We start from the raw sequence: 20989 nt of genomic DNA on the forward strand, positions 1-20989 counted from the left end.
AATAACGATATCCGCAAGGTTCAGCCGCAGAGATCCGAGGGCTTCATCTCCATCTCTGCAGTGAAATATGCTTGACAGCTGTGACCATTCAAGTGAGATATGTTTATATCTTAATATAGATGATGCTATCCTTCTTCCCTGACATTAATTTAGTGTCGGGGACCTCAGAGCCTTGTGCATTATGCAAAATAATTGCAGGGGCACATTTTACAAGAAGTCAATTCCAGCGAGCATGAAGAACGACAGTTTGCTGTAATGAAGAGCGTAAGAATCGCAGTCAAAACTAGCAGAGGTATTAGTGCGGCAGGCAGTGGTGCGTTTCCACACATGAAAATGAGGCAAAACATAAGTTGTTTTTGTTTGTCACATTATTAAACTTGTGAACTTATAATACTTTATGTAAACGTTCATGCATCAGTAGGACAGCTTATGAAAAAAAATACTTGTTTCATTGAATTTCCTTTAAATGAAAGAGCTGAAAGAATACTTAAGATTCATTTCAAAGGAATAATTCAGAAATATAAAAAAGCTACAATAAATCAGACCCAAAATATTTGTTCACCATCTTAAATTCCTGCCTTTTGCTCACATAAAGCTACAGATTCAGAAGTCTTGTGGACTATTTTTGTGGTGATTTTATGGTGTGTTTTTTTAAGCTTGACAATCCCTGTTTATTAGATGTTTTCATTTAATAGAAGAGAGAAAAGTTATATAAAATATATATTAAAAAAGATTTAAAAAAAGATAAACTTACAACACAATGACATATAAATCATTATTTTGTTGGATGAGAAAAGCATTGGAACACTATTACAGAAAGTAGCCTTAGAAAGAAATAGTTTGATTTAACATTGCATAAAAAAATGATAATAATTAGGCATTGTTTAAAAAAATAACATTGATATTTGAAATTATTTAAATGAAAAGATAAAAAAAAACGATACTCTCAAGTGAAAACTGAACTAAAGTTGCCACCAGGTGGCAGAAAGTCCCCGTCTTAATGAGTGATTCACTGACTCGTTCATTCAACTGATTCATTCAAATGGCTGATTTACTCAGAAACGAAGCAAGTGACAGAGCTTGTCTGTGGTCTTGGCCACTTAAGAGCGTGTTCACGCAACAGGAAGTAAGTGCACAAAACTGTTCCAGGGCTTAAAATGCCAGAGCACAGTGCCCTGTACGCAACCTCGCTAAAGCTATATCTCGAATACTGCTCCGGAGCGTATCCCATCATGCATCATGCTCTGGACATAAATCATGAGAATTTTTGTCGAGATCTCGCATGAGTTCAGGGTAACATTTCCAGTGTAAGTAAAATAAAAATACTAATTAGATATTACATATAATTTGTTAGTAAAACAAAGTGTTGCACTATAGGGACTACTGAATAGACATTTAGATGTACATCAGGTACACCCCTTGTCCAAATACCCGCACTTGCGGTCTTTGCACTTGACCACTTATGACGTATTTCCTGTATTTGGTCCAAGTGTTCAAGTGAGCATGAAGACCAGGGCCGGCGCCCCCTCACTCGGACTATCCCGCCCCGTCTTGAATGCTGTGCTCTCGTCTCAGGTCTTTATAGCAGCTTCTCGCGCATAATTCTCGTGCATAATACATCCTTCTAAAACACGGCGCTCAAGTTCAAAGAAATTCAGCTTCTAAAACACGTCTCCAGACCTTGCACTTTAAAAAAAAAAAAAAAACTTCCACTTCACACACTATCTGTGTGAACCCTGTATTCTAATAGTTGTAGTAATAGCGGGGAGGTTTGTTTACGGTCCGACAAATACGTGAATGGGCCACATGTTTTTTTGTTGTTGTTTTTTTTACTTTTACTTTGTGCTATGTCATCACCCCCTTTCGTCACCTCAGCCGCCCCCTCATCAGTGCTGCGCTGGCGCCGGCTCTGATGAAGACCACAAGTGTGTGTAGAACTTTTCATTACCTGATGGGACACACTTATAGTTTTGCAAAAATGCAAGTGTTTACAGAGCTTTATTTTAATTTTCAATACTTTGCATTTTAAAATCAACTTCTAAATGTCTGTTCAGTAGTCCCTATAACATGGCAAGCAATTTAATTTTGTGGTGCGTCTAATTAAGTGATAAAAAACAGTTGCAAATGTTGAATAACATAATTATCACCACTACTCATTTGCACCAATAAAACGTGCAACTCTTTGTGTTGCTACCAAATGTGACCCTGGATCACAAAACCAGTATTACGTGTAAATTTTTCAAAATTGAGATTTATACATCATATGAAACTGAATAAATAAGCTTTCCATTGATGTATGGTTTGTTAGGATAGGACAATATTTGGTCGAAATACAACTATCTGAAAATCTGGAATCTGAGGGTGCAAAAAAATCTAAATATTGAGAAAATCATCTTTAAAGTTGTCCAAATGAAGTCCTTAGCAATGCATATTACTAATCAAACTTAAGTTTTGATATATGTACGGTAGGAAATTTACAAAATATCTTCATGGAACATGATCTTTACTTAATGATTTTTGGCATAAAAGAGAAAAATCGATAATTTTGACCCATACAATGTATTTTTGGCTATTGCTACAAATATACCCCAGTGACTTAAGACTGGTTTTGTGGTCCAGGGTCACAAATTATATGTAATATATAATTATTATTAATATTTAATATACATTAGAAAGGTCTCCATGACCTCTCGCTGTAATGCATTATGTTCTGTTTTGGTTCTGCCTCCACATTTCCCTGAGTCCTCTTGTCTATTAGTTTCTATTGGTTTTTGATTAATTTGCTCGTTAGTCATTATTAGTTTACTCCCTTCACCTGTTTTCCACTCGTCAGCTGCCCTACTTAAAGTCTTCCTTTTGTTCTGTAGTTTGTCAGTGATTGTTTGATGTGATGACTACCCTGAGTTGTTTCCTTGCCCGAGTATATGTGGATTATAATAATAAAGATTTCCGTTGTGGATTATCCTCGTCTTCTTCGCCTTCCTTTAGAGAGACTGTAATAGAATCACCGACCCTCAAATTGAGTAGCATAATAGCAGAGTGTTTTTGTTTTTGAGACCAGCCAGCCGTCATGCCGCTGCACGGAGCAAATTCCAGAGCCCACCGCAAACGGAGAGCTTGAGCCTGCTGCAACACGTGAGCCAGCGAGCATACCCGCCACTGAGCCTATCGTCACCCCGAAGCCTGGGCCTCAAGACCGGTCTGACAAGGTGCGTGAGCCAGGAAAATCGCCCATCCCCGATAAATGTCTGTTCAGTAGTCCCTATAACAGATGACGCAATTTAATTTTGTGGTGCGTCTAATTAAGTGATAAAAAACAGTTGCAAATGTTGAATAACATAATTATCACCACTACTCATTTGCACCAATAAAACGTGCAACTCTTTGTGTTGCTACCAAATGTGACCCTGGATCACAAAACCAGTATTACGTGTAAATTTTTCAAAATTGAGATTTATACATCATATGAAACTGAATAAATAAGCTTTCCATTGATGTATGGTTTGTTAGGATAGGACAATATTTGGTCGAAATACAACTATCTGAAAATCTGGAATCTGAGGGTGCAAAAAAATCTAAATATTGAGAAAATCATCTTTAAAGTTGTCCAAATGAAGTCCTTAGCAATGCATATTACTAATCAAACTTAAGTTTTGATATATGTACGGTAGGAAATTTACAAAATATCTTCATGGAACATGATCTTTACTTAATGATTTTTGGCATAAAAGAGAAAAATCGATAATTTTGACCCATACAATGTATTTTTGGCTATTGCTACAAATATACCCCAGTGACTTAAGACTGGTTTTGTGGTCCAGGGTCACAAATTATATGTAATATATAATTATTATTAATATTTAATATACATTAGAAAGGTCTCCATGACCTCTCGCTGTAATGCATTATGTTCTGTTTTGGTTCTGCCTCCACATTTCCCTGAGTCCTCTTGTCTATTAGTTTCTATTGGTTTTTGATTAATTTGCTCGTTAGTCATTATTAGTTTACTCCCTTCACCTGTTTTCCACTCGTCAGCTGCCCTACTTAAAGTCTTCCTTTTGTTCTGTAGTTTGTCAGTGATTGTTTGATGTGATGACTACCCTGAGTTGTTTCCTTGCCCGAGTATATGTGGATTATAATAATAAAGATTTCCGTTGTGGATTATCCTCGTCTTCTTCGCCTTCCTTTAGAGAGACTGTAATAGAATCACCGACCCTCAAATTGAGTAGCATAATAGCAGAGTGTTTTTGTTTTTGAGACCAGCCAGCCGTCATGCCGCTGCACGGAGCAAATTCCAGAGCCCACCGCAAACGGAGAGCTTGAGCCTGCTGCAACACGTGAGCCAGCGAGCATACCCGCCACTGAGCCTATCGTCACCCCGAAGCCTGGGCCTCAAGACCGGTCTGACAAGGTGCGTGAGCCAGGAAAATCGCCCATCCCCGAGGGAGTACTGGTGGAGATTAAGGACTTGGAGGGAAGCCCCGCCCACACTCCCGCCGCTGAGGGTGAGCTGCAGCCGGTTTCTGGGATGTATTATGAGGAACTAATGGACATTTTTCAAACGGACTTAAAAGACTGGTTTGGGGAGGTAATACACAGTTCTCCTGCGTCTCCACTGGTTCCACCCAGCTCCTGTTCTCCGGTGTTCCCTCCCAGCCTCCCTCTCCCGCCTCCTCTGACAAGATCAGTCAGTTCCTTAGGCCCATCTCTGCTGGTGCCTGTCAGTCCCTCAGCTCACCCTCAGTCAACGCCATCTGGGCGCTCTGATCTGCCTCGGGACTTCCAGTCTCCAGCTCCACCTTGGCGTGAGAATTCCCTGCCTCCGCCTCCAGTCTCTGAGCCCTGGACTCCACCTCGGTCCTTCGACCCATCGCCTCTGCCTTGGCTCCTAGCTCCTTCGTCTCCACCATGGCCCGTCATCCCACCAGCTCCACCGGGCTCCCTCATTCCTCCGGCTCCGCCTTGGTCAGTTGTCGACCATCCGCCGCCTCTGGACTCCACACCTCTTACTTCGCCTCATCACTCCATCCCTCTGGCTCTGTCAGGCTCCTCCTTCCCTCCAGCTCCTCCTCCATCCTCAGTAGCTCCGGCTCCGCCACGGTCTTCCAGAACCCCACCTCCGCCTCGGTCTCCTGAGCTTTCAGGTCCGCCTTGGCCCTCCGGATCCTCTGTGTCGCCCTGGCTCACCGTCTGCTCGGCTCCATCCTGGGCTCCTCTTCCACCAGCTCAGTCTCCGTCAGTCGGTCCCCTGGTGTTGTCGGCCCAATCTCCACCCTGGCTCCTTCCGCCATCGACCGTGGGCCGCTATCCTGGCTGGTCTCTGGATTTCCATCTGGCTCCTCCCTCCATCCACTCCGCCCTGGCCCTATGAACTATGCTCCTTTTTCATTTGCCTGCCCCACGCCCGCCTCCTGAACCCCCATCCTCCCTCCATCCCTCCCTCTCTTCTCTGTTGGACTGTTGATAGGCGCGAGGACGCGCCTTCCGGGAGGGGGCGAACTGTCATGGTTATGTTCTGTTTTGGTTCTGTTTCTGCCTCCACATTTCCCTGAGTCCCCTTGTCTATTAGTTTCTATTGGTTTTTGATTAATTTGCTTGTTAGTCATTAGTTTACTCCTTTCTCCTGTTTTCCCCTCGTCAGCTGCCCTACTTAAAGTACTTCCTTCTGTTCTGTATTTTTTCGGTGATTGTTGATGTGACTACTACCCTGAGTTATTTCCTTGTCCGAGTCTATGTGGATTATAATATTAAAGACTTTCGTTGTGGATTATCCTAGTTTTCTTCGCCTTCCTTTAGAGAGACTCTAACACTCGTGAGATCTCAGCAAAAAGTCTTATGATTAATTTCCACAACATGATGCATGATGGGATACACTAAGCCTAGAATACCGCTCTGGAGCAGTATTCAAGATAGTGTGGATTTAGTGTGCGCTAAGGGCACTGCGCTCTGGTGTTTTTAAGACCTGGGACAGTCTTGCGCACGCGCTCTCAATTGGCCAAGACCGCAAGTGTGGGTATTTGGACAAGGGGAATGAAAAGCTCTACACACACTTGTGGTCTTCAACACTTGGGCCAAACGCAGGAAATACGTCATGTAAGTAGATATAGGGTATTGGAACAGACCCACTGTCTTCATGAATTAGTCATTGAATCACTCACTCACTCGATTTGTTTAAAAACGTGGATTCATTCAGTCACGAAACTTATGGATTTGATTGGAACTATTTTTTTAACTATTTTTTTTTTGCAAAATTGAGCAAAGCACAACATTAACACAACATTAACTTATTGTTTATTGAACAGTTGCATAAATCAGTATTACATTTGCAGGGGCGCAGATATTGGGGACTCTTGCTGGTGTGATATTGCTATGATATAATATATATAAAATATAAGACGGTGATTTTTTTTTCCTCATATCATGAGTTTTAGGCTCATATAACTGCATTCTAATAGACTCCATCAGTCAGTCAGTCGTCCTGCATCATGATCATCCGAAACTCCATCAATGTGAGATGACGGACAGCTCTGGAAAGGCCGCTGCATTAAATGCTTTAATAATAACTTATTATATAAAATTTTTATTGAACTGTGCCTTTGAGTACTATGAAGCAGGATCAGCATATCAGTGGGTTCATGAAATAAAGAGTCGCTATTTGCAGTGCAAGCTAGATACTATTTAGAAGTCAGTGCTGAACACCCAGAACCGCTAGTGAAATTGGAAATTCATTAGAGCACATTTAGTTTAATTGCATTTGATTTTAATGGGAGGCTACTGGAGGTCCCGCTCAATGGCCGGTATGTTAGAGAAGAGATACGAGATCTCAGCGTAATGGAGATCAACGGCCCATATTAACCAAACGTCAGCTCTGAGTGAGTTATCCGGACGCATGAGTCCTTCTTCTGCTCTAAAAGCTTGCTTTCATCAACTTGATACTATTGAGGACGTCTGCAATTAATTCAAACCCTTCTGCAAAACATAATTTTATTTTTGTTTTCCAGTAAAACTGTCTAAATGTCCTTAAAACTAGATGCATTTATTTCAGAAGGAAGCTTGCACAATATACTGTAACAGGATTTATATCCTGAGAATATGAAATGCATTATAAAAGAGAATGTTATTGAATTAAGTTGTTATTGTTTTAAGCATAAACTTAATTAAATGTAGTTTGATTTATGCTTAAAACATAAAATAAAGCCAGTGGGGCAAGAAATTTAATACATATCATCTAAAAACAATACCTTTTCTCAATATTGTTACAGGAACACAAGACAAAAACACTGATTGATGGATTTTGCTGTGTTTTTTACTTATATTTTCTCTAACTTTGAGTACTGTTACAACAATAATATAAGCCTTTTTAAAGAGGATTTTATATGGGATTTCCCCTCATTTGATCTCCTTTTTCTTTAGTAGTGGATGAAACTGTATGAAACTCATGGATAATACAGAGAATAGATGTCATACTGTGTAAACTCGGATCCTGACTCTCACCAGGTTCTTCTGAGAAAAACTTACTTTCACAGTAATTGGCCTTAAGGCTGGAGGGTTTGATGTGCTTGATAAGAGTAAACCACTTTCATTTTCTGCTTGTCCTGCTCTGAAATTTCACATCAACTCTTTGCCATGTTGGACACAATACAGAAATTCCCGTAGAGAAAAATGTTGATTCTGAAGGTCTCTCTCTCTCTTTCTCTCTCTCTCTCTCTCTCTCTCTCTCTCTATATATATATATACATATATATATGGCATCTCCTCAGACATGATTAATTTATTCCACAAGTGAAAGTGTGCAATAAAGGGTTATTACTGAGACAAAGTGAGTTGCATTTGGCTGGTCATGTGATCATAATGCTCTCCATGAGACGACCCGCTCCATGTCAAATACAACTGCTGTTATTATTCATCTCATGTGAGTGTACATGATTTTAAACATGCTTTTCAAAAGTGCATTCATGTGTAAAATTTTAATGAGGGTACAATTACTGAAAATGACCTTGTAACATCTGCTCTACCTGTTTTAATATCATTGTGATACTATTATAGTTTTGATCAATATTTTGATTTATTAACAATTAATATTTCACATTTTTATATTGTTTATAATGTTTTCAGTGTAGTTTGAAAATGAGACATTAATAATATTTTATTTCAGATCATATTTTATTCCAAGTAACAGATGTGTTAAATGGTTTTATATGTAACACTGATCTATTGTAAAAACAGGTACACTTTAGTAAATATTTGAAAACAGTACTTAAAACAAAAACTTTAAAAGACACTTTATTGCATGTTATTTGCAGTTAAATTAACTCTACAGTGTTATTTTATTTTCCATTGTGACTTAAATATATTTTATATGTAATTTCGTAATTATTTCTATTTTCCAAATATGGGTAAAGTACTGCTGAATGTACAGACAAGCATTTATGCTAAACTAATTAATGTAATTACTATTGAAAATTTGCATATCATGTATTTCAGTATATTTGTAATTACACATTTATAATGATGAATTAGCAATTTAGTACATTAAAATTTTTTTTTATATATATATATATATATATATTAAAACTAATATTAAATAACACACTACAGTAAAAATTATAATCAAGTACTTTTGCTTTAGTTTAGTATGTTAGTCAACACATCAAAATTAGTGTACTTCAAAGCATGAGACAAGATTATAAAAACAATGATTTAAAAAAATCTAATTTGACATTACAAGGTGCAGTTTTTGAAAGTGTACTTAATAAGAGACTGTGTTCATGTCTGTTTCTTAACACACTTAAGTATTTATTTATTTATTTTTAACAAGTGCACATTTAATACTTTTTCATAAGGGTTACTATGAGTCTCATCATGAACTTCTACTGTTTGTGTCTTCTGCGGTTCAATCTGTCAGTCATTTCCAGAAAGCATCTCTCTATCCTTGTTTGCCCTTCAGCAAAACCGCAGTGAAAGTTGCAGCATTTCAGCCCGGTGTTGATATCATGTGGCAGCATGAGGAGCCTCTGCGCTCACGCTGAACCCTGTCAGCAACGTCTACCTCTTTAAAATGCCATTAGGCAGTTTTCCCTTCTAAATAAGTGATTCCTACTAAACATCAATGCACAGATCTTTAAATCTGGGGTCAAATCGGCTCATCAGGCGTCTTCATTCGAGCGCATTTTCAAGGTGTTCTCTCAAAAGGTTAGCTGGGATGAAGCCTGAGCATATAATACTTCTGGAGAGCCGCAAGCAAACATGACATTATTGGTGTTAAAGATGAACATGTTTACCATGGATATAATCTGTTCCTTATTGCTTAATTTAAAACCAATTGCCTCAGACCTCAAGCAGATGAAGTTCATTATTCAGCAGCGTGTCGTCAGGCGGAAGCGTCATTCTCTTCTTCTGGATTTTGTGCTGATTGTTTTTTGATGTGCTTCTTTTTGAATATTTCAAACTCCTTAAAGAGCAGAAAACGGTGCCTGCAGTGCCATCTGTTCCTGTGCCGCTTCTAATGAATCATTGTTCGGTTTAGGAGACGGAAACACCTCTCACCGTCTGCGCGCCATCCCTAAACAAACAATTAAATGCGCTTCTCAAACATTCAGAGTTTTTTATGCCATAATTCGTAACAGAACAACAATTCAAGGTCACTGCAACACACGCTTGAATGTTTCTTTTCTCTCTCTCTGTTATTAGAGATGCATAAAAGTGGAATGTCTGAGCCGATAATGATAACCGATAATCAACAGCTCGCCATTTTGATGCTCAATTATTTGACCTTTTGCATTCTAACCAGCAGGATAATTAGCTGATTAATTAAAAACCAGCCACTTGATGCAAAAATAAGAGTCATTAACTACAATTTTTAGCATGATGTTTTATAAATGCAGAATGAGACGTGGAACAGCCAAGGACGTCTGTCTGACACGCTGGACTAACGCTAAAAAAATGTATAAATAAAATGCACAGACTGAATGTAAAAATGGGATCATTCACACAGTATTATGTAATTTTTGGGCTGTAGTTTGCTGTGTGTGCACATGCAAACAGGTTAGTTAGGCCATAGGTTAGGTCATTAGCTAGATCCAACACAATGCAATTCGATGCAATGGAAAAAAATATGAAAATTTCTAATGCCTCGAGGCCTGTTTCATAAAACAAGTTTACCAAATAAGCCAGGCTTATTTCAGTTAGTCTGACACATTGTCAAATGATTTGGTTCCATAAAGCAAGTTTAACATAGGCCTAGATCAAGTTCTGACTTTCAATTATACTATTATTTAACTAAAAGGATTATATTTTAACTGGTATAAGAAACACACATTAACTCATTTGAGCTTAGTAATTAGTACTGTACTAGCTTATATTTGATTTACGCATTACAATAGTCCATTTACAGTTACTGCTATCACAACCCTCTATGGGATATCGTCATTTATAAATGACGCTAAGAAAATTGCATTTAAAATACAATATTAATGTTCAACCAACAACATTTTATTTTAGTGATGTCAAATGACATCCCCTTCAACCAGTAACATTTAAATGTATTAGCCATGTGCTTGACATTTTTGGTAACTAAGTAGTAAAGGAGACATTAGCACATGCTAGGTCACATGCTCTCAAGGCTCCAGAGTGAGCTCATTTTAGACTAGAAAATACATATACATTCAAGTTATAAAAAATATAATTGTACATCCAAATGTGTTTTATAAAGTGTTTTGTCATTTTTAATGCACTTTTATAAAAACAACAACTCAGAGACCAACAAATCTGAGCGTCATGCATACCTGACTATTATGGGATGCATATTTTGTGCAGCTGGCACTATTGACCAGCATTGGTCGGCAGTATTATAGTGTTTTAGGTTCATTTTTGGAAGATTTTTGGAAGATGGAGAGACAAATCTGTACTTATTTCAGAAAGTATTGATGATAGTGATATGAGTGCATCAGAAAAGCAGGCTGTAGTAATAAAACAAGTTGTTGAGGACCAAGGAGGATAGAAGCAGTGAGGGTGAGGGCAGTGATGAAGAATAGGTTGTTGTGGAAGTCAGGCATTTGGGTACATTATTGTATGCCAGTTTGAAAGATGTGATCCATACAACAACCAGAGGTCAGGAAAGATGCCAGTGTCTATTGGCATTACTATACTGACAGACAGCAATGCCCCAGTGATGACTGCACAAGTCAACATCTACTTATGTGTGGGGCGTGTGGGCTATACTGAAAAAGAAGAGTCTTGTTGACTTTCACTTGTGCTATGATAATTGATTTGAAATTACAAGATGTAACGCAATGTTAAAGTTGTTTTAATGCTTTTGAAACACTAAGACATGGTTTTCAGGCAGTGAAATTGCATCCGAATTTGTGTCAAGTTTTAGACATTTTCACGCGCAAGTTCCAAATCAAATATAGCAGCACAAGAAAAAAATAGAATGTTCATAAAGATTTTTAATGTTTTTTTAAACCGTAAGACCTTTTCTCTTCTTTTCAGACAGTGAAAAAGCATTTGATTGTGTGTGAAGTTTCAGACAATTTGCCAAAAATAATTTACCCTAATGGGACAACGTCAGTTATAAATGACGGATCCCTAAAAAAAGGTCAAAGGTCAGATGACGAAAACAAATACTCCTAAATATATGTAAAATATAAAGTCAATTATTTTTTAAGCTGTAAATTCACAGTGAGTCCTATAGAGGGATAAAAATACATTTATATGTAAGTTTACAATTCTACAGAAGACACATTTAATGTCCAACAACTAATATTTTAGCAAAATGTGTATTTTACTCAGAATTATTGCGCTACTATTCTATTGCTCTCCGTCTGTTTAGCAGCGCTCGTTCACTCGCGCAAGCCTGGCCCACTCCTGACAGCAATATGGATACGTTTGCGTGACTTTCTGACATTTACAGATGACAAATATGCCTGTGACATGTCAGTTATGCACTGAGGAAAACACAACGTCTCAAATGCATTAAACAGCACAGATATATTCGCTGTTTGTGATGGTGGATCGATTTGATCCATGATCGACATTAAGAGCTGTTTAGGAATAAGCGTGCACAAATTAGTGAGATTGTGTGAACTTAAGTAGTCGTTTATGGAACCGCTTTAGCCCCGATTGACTTTAATCCCTGCTTTTCTTAGCGTCTTTTATGAAACAGGCCTCGGGTCTCTGTAGTCTTTGTGATTCGTCAGATTCACGCAGCAGCAGCGGTGATGAGAGCTAGAACACGCTTGAGAAACCGTTAAGAGAGGAGAAATCAATCTGCATATAAAATATTGGTCACTTTCTAAATAATAAAAGTATAGCGCATCCACTAGTAATTATATATAAGTAAATAGTTTTTTACCGATGCAAGCATGTTAGAAATGATGCATAAATGCCAACTTGTAGCCGATGCACACTTTTTAAATCGATGCATCGCTTCAACTTTTATGCCGATGCACCAATGCGAATCGGTGAATCTTCCCATCCCTAGTATATATATATAAACTATTATATAAACTATGTATACTAGTATATATATAAACTATATACTGTATATACTATCCCTAGTACACACACACACACACACACACATATATATATATATATAAACTATTTAATAAACTATTTTGTTTAAATAAAAAAAAAGAAAGAAAAGAAACACTAAACACTAAAAATCAATCATTTTTAAATGCTGCAAGTGAATTTAGTCATCACTAGGTGTTGTCAAATATATATAATTCAGTGTGAAGATGCATTGCTGCTTAAAAGTCAGACTACATTATGTCTGCTCAGACCCACCTCAGCCCCTAGAGTCAAAGTACTGTATAAAGCTGTGATTTCTGTGTAAATGCATTTATGCCACTTCTGAGCATCATTAAACACCAAATGTCACTTCAGATTCTAAAATAGGCTCAAAATATCAATAATGTTTGGTCCTCTGACTGACTGGATTTATAGTCCGAAGCTAAAAAGCGGAAGTCTGTGCCCATCACAAAGTGCACAATTTTCTGTAAAATCTATTCTGTGATTTCTCAAATCGGCAGACTTTCGGCAACTACACTCTAAAAAATGCTGGGTTGTTTCAACCCAACTTTGGGTCAGAGTGTACCGCTGACTTGTCCTGACTGTAAATCGGGCTAAAATCTGGGCAAAATCGGTGTTGTGTATTCTAGCCTTGAGCCAACTTACTGCTGATGACCAAAGAGAGTGAGAGAGAGCAACACTGTGTGTGTTTGTGTGTGTGTGTGTGCGTGTGTGTGTGTGTGTGTGTGTGTGTGTGTGTGAGTAGTCTCTGGCACTGCGTGTTTCAGAGCAAAGTGTGTCACTTCAAATGTCTTGGTTTACAGTAAATGCACCAAATATCTCTGCATGTGTTGTGAGTTTAACATGTATTGGTGAACACAGCATGCACCAGATATGATGTATTTCCACACTCGTATAATCTTCAACAATTTTGCGGGCAGATGATTGCAGCATTTCAAGATTTATAATGAGACGCGTTTGGAAAGCTGTTGTCACAGAAACTCAAAAGGCTTCCCTGCAGTTTTCCACCAAAATAAAAGCTTGAACTCTTGCAAGTAAAGAAATTAAGGCTTTTACTATTGCAGTGTGAAGTAAAATAACATACATACCGTTGTATTACAATAGTAATATATTTCTTAGAAGTAAAAATTAAAATAAGATTGTTTTTTAGTAATAGTTATTATAATAGTCATTATTATTATTATTATTATTATTATTACCACCCCCATCAGGGATATCAGATAACAGAGTTCCAGCTGATATGGAAATACTTTAAATATGGTCAAAAGTAAATTAATTATTGTTCATGTTTTGTGCACTTAATTTTGTGCCAATTGTTCTCCGTGATAATGAACATCAAATGTACACATTTCAGTTTAATGTGACAACACTAGTCATCACAGCATTATAATATACAGTGTAAAAAGTGCAGATTTGACTTTAAACATAAGAAGCCCTAAACTCTCCTGTTCTTGTTGTTCATGAGCAGATGGAGCTGATTCCAGATCCGGATCCTGATGAAGAAGGGACTAAAATAAGTGTGAGTACATGACCTATGGCTATATATTCAGAATGCAATACTACATACTGTAGAAACCGTATTTGCAATGATACAGTCAATTATGACATGCATATGATTGCTGGGAGAACAATCTCTTTATTAAAGCTGGTACATGCAGTTGCTCTGGAAATATGACTACAGTTATTCTGATGTTTACTTGATTAAAATCACTCAAGATTTGACAGCAGAAAGCTACACTATTGTACAATTACACTAAAAGAGCGTTGACTGCATATAAAACTCTAAACTATCAATCAGACAACAGGATCTCTATGGAGGAGATTGTGTGCGACAGCAAAGTTTGATTGTTTAGAGGCTTTTGCACATCAAATATGATACAGTAGGCGTTACAGGGTTAAATAACTTGACGGCACCTCTGCTGTTATGAAATATAAAGATGTTATCGGTTGGTCTAGAGCAGCAAGTTCATGTAGGATCTGTCTTCCATTCTCTTCACAGACAGCCAAGGTCCAAGGCAATGACATCTCCCACAATCTGCAGATCTCTCGGGTGAGTAAGAACGATGAGGGTCTGTACGAATGTCGCGTCACAGACGCTAACTATGGAGAGCTGAAGGAGCACAAAGCTCAAGCCTACCTGAAAGTCAACGCCACCATCCGCCCTCGCAACAGGGCCATTAAGAAGAGCTCTCCGCTGCACCTGACTGATAAGAAACCCCGCAAGAGCAGCTCTTCTCTCGGCCAGGACAGCGACAGCATGAGTTCAGACCAGAGGTCCCAGTCCACTTCTACTTCGCAGACGGCACACTCCAAAACAGTGGAGCACAGCACAGGGTCAGGTACGATACGCTTTACGTGCGCTTCAGGGATCTGTTTCTGTCTCTAGCGTTCAGTCATTGTGTTTTAACATGTTTGCGGATTGCCATTAGAAATGGGTTCATGTGCATCTGCAAGATTTCATTATTAATCGTCTGTGATGCCATAGAATGACAGATATTGCAGTGTTGTGGGAATTTTCAAACTGAAATCAATGGTGTTTTTCTGCTGACCACTGTATTAAATACTATGCACTACTGGGGAAAAAAATAAAAATCCTTCTACTGAGCGACTTTTAATTAGCATTTAAAATATGTACATAACAATTAATATTTGAGCAAGATATTTATGGCCAATCACTGCGAGTGTAATAAGCTACATTTAATTACTTCGGCATTTATGTAATTGGAATTCAAACTCGATTTGCAGCCAGTTTGTAAAGTTTCACATTACTGTACGTACTTTATTGCAATTATAATACTTGTACATTTTCATTGCTATATAAAAATGTCTTTACAGTTTTTTACGATTGCTTAAGCACAATTTTGAAAACAGTTTGTCAAAACACTACACACAGTTAACACAACCCTACACCAAAGTAGCACAACACTTCAGATCATTTGCAAAATGGAACACTTTTGTCAAAACTATACACAACTTTATAAAAACAATATTTTGTTACCATACGAAACACACACATTTCATATGACTTTAATCTTTTTGAACCAGTTACACACTGCTGTTGCTAACCTAAAACACTTTTAGCAAGTCTACTTCTCAGTGATTAGAGTACTGTAAATGAAGTACACACACACACATGTAAGCAATCGTAAAAAACTGTAAGTGTTTTACCGTGAGGGAAAACAATGCAACCAGTTATTATGGCTCTTTAAATTAGCTACAGCATAATATTGCAAATTTAAATATAGTAAGCATATTTGTACATATGTAATAGGTTTCATTTGCATGGAATCATTATAATTGTATTGTCTGTAGGTACTCTATTGACCTCAAAATAGGAAATAAATTCGTCTTTTGAAAGGAAACATTGCCTCAGTAATTTATATATATATATATATATAATTATGTGTGTGTGTGTGTGTGTGTGTGTGTGCGTGCGTTTGTGTGTGTGTGTGTGTGTGTGTGTGTGTGTGTGCGTGCATGCGTGCGTGCGTGCGTGTGTGTGTGTGTTTGTGTGGGTGCGCGTGTGTGTGTGTGTAACAACACTGGCAAATATTTGGACCAGATTTTGGATATTTGCATGTCAAGTATTAATAGTCTGCACTAAAATCAGGTATTAGGTTTAAATATTTAAAATCAGGTGATATTAACACACTCTGCATGGTTACCAAATCTAATAATGAATGCATAATTAGTGTAAACTAGTAATTTAATTATTCAAGTTGTGATTAATGAGATTGAGTAACCTCGCTGAATATCTTTGAATTGCAATTCAATAAATTCCTCTTCCAGTCATTCTAATTCAACATTTTGCACACCGTGGCCAATTCAATTAAATTCTCAACGTTTGATTTGAATAGGAGCCAATTCTTACATTCTGAACTTTCCAAAACCAGCAGAGATCGTACAAACCTCTTGAGCTGAAGAGAAAAAAAAAGATGGAAAAGATGCTGGAAAGCATAACACAAGAATAAAGAAGGCTCTGATCTATCAATAGATCAACCATTAAGATGATTTTTAAACTTGATTGCACAGATGTTCTTCTAACATACCATTCGTACAGCATGTAAAATGAGCGGAGGTCAGATTAATTCTGTCATATGCTGTATACCTTTACTATAATTACATCTGAGTCGTTTTACTTGAGCACGAGTACTCTGAGCTCTTTTAGCTTTAGAGATCCTTCACTACTACAGCATCAGCGGGCTGTAATTACAGCTGCAGACATGCTGGCATGACTCATACTCTTCCTTACGGCTAATCAGATGCGACTGGTAATGAACCTATAGATGCGACGCATAATCGACAGTGCATTTCGGCCCAGAGTTAAAAGGGCCGGCAAGAATGATTAATTACTGCAAGTAGAAGAAGGGAGGAAAGCTTGTTTCAGGAAGGTTCCCGTTCGGCTTGATCACCTCCGGCCAAATGAGATCTGGCAGAGAGGAGCAGAGGGTCATGGGAGGATCCTCCTCTCCTCTCTGATTTAGAGCTCCAGCGAAGCTCCCCGGACACCGAACCCCCTCCCATCGCCGCGCTCGGGCTGACGGAAACATCCTGTAAATGTCACCGTGATTTACTGAATATTTAATTTCCCATTTCCTCTTTGTTGCCTTGTTTTCTGGTTTTATGGCCAGTGCACATCCTTGAGCTTCTCCCGTTCTCTTCTGCAGTCGAGGCAGGTGTGCAATAAGTTCAGAGCGGAATCAGATCGCATTTGCTTTGAAGTCTTTTGGCCTTGTACTGCACCTAATTTCATCGTTCAAAGGAGGTCTAAAAAAAATATGAGGAAAAACAACAGGAAATGCGGTTAAAAAATCCAGGCGTATTTATAGTACTGCGCGAGAAAATGGAACATGATCAAACCTGCTAACAATAGGACCCGGAAACTGACTTAGTGGAGAAAGTGGAAGAGATTCGTCATTTATCAAAGCATTCCTATACATCCCTGCAGCACTAAAAAAAAATTCTAAATTAAATTAATGCTTTATCTGTTTCTAAACTGGCATCCAGCACAGAGCTGTAGTTGTGTTTCTCCATAACACAGCTGTCAGCACATAGGTTGTTTTAAAAATACTCTGAAAAGCCTTTAGAAAGGCAGGCTGGGCTGCAGGAGGCTCCACATTAATCCCTTTTCATGGCGTAATGGCAGTTTTCAGGTTGATTTATATGGGGAGGTTTTAGCAGAAGGCCTCTGTGAATAGGCAGATAGCATCGTCTTTATTTACACAGACCAATAAAACAGGACTATTTTGTGGTACCTGGGCGATTTAGAGTTGTTCTGATTGCACTTTATGTTGAAAAACTTAATAATATTAGTAATATTGCACATGTATGTATACCATGGGCCTGAATGACCTCGTTGTTTGGGGAGAGATGTGAGCAAATATACACATATTAAAAGCTGTGCAGACAATAGCTCACATAATGAGGGCCAAAATCATCCATGTACCTGGAAACATGCTCAAAACCCTCATCGATGGGACTGTAATAATGCTCCTTGTTGGTCTACACTCAGCGTGTTGCCAAAATGGTCAACACACATTATTGTTTATGCAAAATAAATGAATGCAGACTTCAGAAAATCAACTTCAGCTTAACACCTAAACATTTATGGAAATATTAATCAAGCATGCAAATTTACTTACGTATCATGTGTTTACATCATATAAACATAACAAATTTGTATTAGAATAACTGGAAAGAAAAACTAAAAACTAAAGAACCTCTTATTTATGTGAATTATTATGATTGTGTTTAAAACTTATATACATACATACATATAAAAGTAGACGGTACTGTAACACAAATCCTTGTTCTAGTTTAGTGCTATTTTAGTATAATTGAAATACTGTTATAGCTTTTTATTAATACTCAACCTTTAAAATAAAATAAGTAATTTAGCTGTGTTTTTGCTTTATTTCAATTTTATTTTATTTTATTTCAGTTTTATGTTCAGTTATTTAAGAACATAAAGTTACACTAAGTGAAAATGGAGAACAAATAAATAAATAAATAATCATCTTGTTGCCAAGGCAATGTTTCTCAAGTTAATGCTTATTTTATATTAAAAACAATATATATATATAGCTATATAGTTTGTTTAGTTAAACATAATAACCCTTCTCTATACTCCGTGTGTTGAAAGAACAAACAAATGTGCTTTTTGACTTATGCAAAATGTCAGAAAATCCACTTCAGCTTAGCACATAATTTTTTTATGCAAATATCGAGGAATATGCAAATTTGAATTCTGTATAAAGCATTTACATTCAGGATTTCTTACATGCAAATTAAAAATTTGCATACAAACAGGTGAATGGAAAGCCCGTTAATAAGTATTACGAAAGCACATCACATTATAATTTATGTAACATTATGAGTCACATTATGACTGGAATTGCCTGTGCTCAAATCTTTTAAATAAACTCCTTGTTTGTCTAGTGTTTCCACCTCTTCCACACTGAAATGGTCAAAAAACGTCACAGTTTGTGCAAAACAAATGAACACACATTTTGACTAATGCAAAACTCCAAAATATCCACCTAGGCTTAGCGCAAGCGTTTGTGTGTATATTGAGAAACATGCCATTTTTAATTTGCATGTCAAACTTTTAGATCAAGGATTTCCTAGATGCAAATACAAAATGTACATAACAACAGTTAGACGGAAGGTCAGCAATTAGTTAATTACATTATGTCCATATGTAACTTATTATGTTGTGGAACAGCTTGTAATCATTCCTGTTTGTTACAATATATGTGCTGTATGAAATCTGCATCCATCGTTCTCTTTTGAAGTACTTCCTTTTGCAATATAAAGGGACGTGCAATAAATGAGCAGCAAAGGCCTGTGGGTTTGAAGTATTCTTATGCTGTTAGCTCAGTCTTGTATAATCAAGGCTAGACCGGTGCGTTTCATTTATATTTGCAGTGAAGTGCTTCTGTCTTGCCTTTCCGTTCAATATCCTCTCATCTCTCCCCACAGGTACGAGGATATCCACGAGTAATGGACTCGCTATTCTGCTCCTCACGGCTGGCTTCATGAGGGGAGCGTGGCTATAGTTTCAAAACAGTGACTCTTTTTTCCCAGAATCACTCTTATTTCAGAGCCAAGAGAAAATTGCCTGCTATTTGGACGGCGCGGACAGCACAGCCTCAACACTGCACCCAATGTAGTCTAAAAATCATCACCAGAAGCACCTTCGTTTCTAAAGCCTAGGAGAAGGAAAACTGCCATAGCGGACACGTGCTTCACACTCCAAATCAAACTCTGGACCGAACAAACGGACACGGACTCGTATAGGGTCTTGCACCCCATATATATATTTTTGGTTGTTTTTTGTTGACCTTTTATCTCCAGCTCTGAATTTAATACATGCTCTGAAGTTTCCGAAGAGTCTATATTTGTGTAACATGAATATATGAACAGATATACAGTATATATATATATATATATATAGTATCTGATTTCAAATTCCCTCCACTCTGTACAGCTGCCATTCACTCGTCGTATATTCATATGCAAAAACAGCCTTGAAGTGAAAATAACAGCACCACGGCTTAGTGCATATTGTGTCTGGATCGCTAACTGAGCTCAGCTCGACTGTGTGGTAAACCACGGTGGTTTACATTATTGCTTTGTTTTTGGCACAATAAATGTATCTTCTTTTTCTACCCCGTAACACTGTATCCTCACGTCGTGTGAGAGTCACGTTAAAGGAACACTCCACTATTTTTGAAAATAGACTCATTTTCCAACTCCCCTACTGAGTTAAACAGTTGAGTTTTACCGTTTTAGAATCCATTCTATTTAAAACTTGACTCTTCTGTAGTTACATAGTGTATTAAGCCCGACGGAAAATTAAAAGTTGTGATTTTCTAGGCTGATATGGCTTCGAACTTTACTCTCATTCCGGCGTAATAATCAAGGAAATTTGCTGCCGTACCATGCGTGCAGCAGGCGCAGTGATATTACGCAGAAAAGTTGTGATTTTCTAGGCTGATATGGCTTCGAACTTTACTCTCATTCCGGCGTAATAATCAAGGAACTTTGCTGCCGTACCATGCGTGCAGCAGGCGCAGTGATATTACGCAGCGCCTGAAAATAGTCCCCAGCTAGGAAACATAAGGAGATGCTAACGGTCTAAACAGATTCAATGATCTATGCTAAGCTACAGCAAAAAGTGCTACCGCCAGACCCGGAGATCGGCTGAATGGATTCGAAAACGGTAAAACTCAACTGTTTAACTCTAGGGGAGCTGGAAAATGAGCCTATTTTCAAAAATAGTGGAGTGTTCCTTTAAGTTAGCATGCAGCATGTGAGCGTAGCAGTCTATGGCCGGAATCGAATCTCACACACAATCATGCCATTTCAGAGCATCGTTTCAGTGTAGTTGAACATATATTGTTTGTTTGGCTCTTATTTACTTTTTTGGAGAGTGGAGGGTCAGAGGAATCGA

The 20989-nt window shown here is 37.9% G+C and overlaps 1 protein-coding gene across 1 annotated transcript in view; it reads left to right on the top strand.

Moving 5' to 3' along the window:
- Window positions 1–20288, top strand: part of vstm2a (V-set and transmembrane domain containing 2A) — a 38683-nt gene extending 18395 nt beyond the window's left edge. Inside the window, exons 2-4 of the mRNA XM_016250436.1 lie at window positions 14003–14053; window positions 14534–14873; window positions 19516–20288. Of these exons, the coding sequence (XP_016105922.1) occupies window positions 14003–14053; window positions 14534–14873; window positions 19516–19592 (468 nt within the window). The 3' untranslated portion in view covers window positions 19593–20288. The remainder of the gene's footprint in view (window positions 1–14002; window positions 14054–14533; window positions 14874–19515) is intronic.
- Window positions 20289–20989: the final 701 nt, after the last annotated feature.

This window comes from Sinocyclocheilus grahami, unplaced genomic scaffold (assembly GCF_001515645.1).
Source record: "Sinocyclocheilus grahami isolate Dianchi unplaced genomic scaffold, SAMN03320097.WGS_v1.1 scaffold988.1, whole genome shotgun sequence".
Taxonomy (NCBI): domain Eukaryota; kingdom Metazoa; phylum Chordata; class Actinopteri; order Cypriniformes; family Cyprinidae; genus Sinocyclocheilus; species Sinocyclocheilus grahami.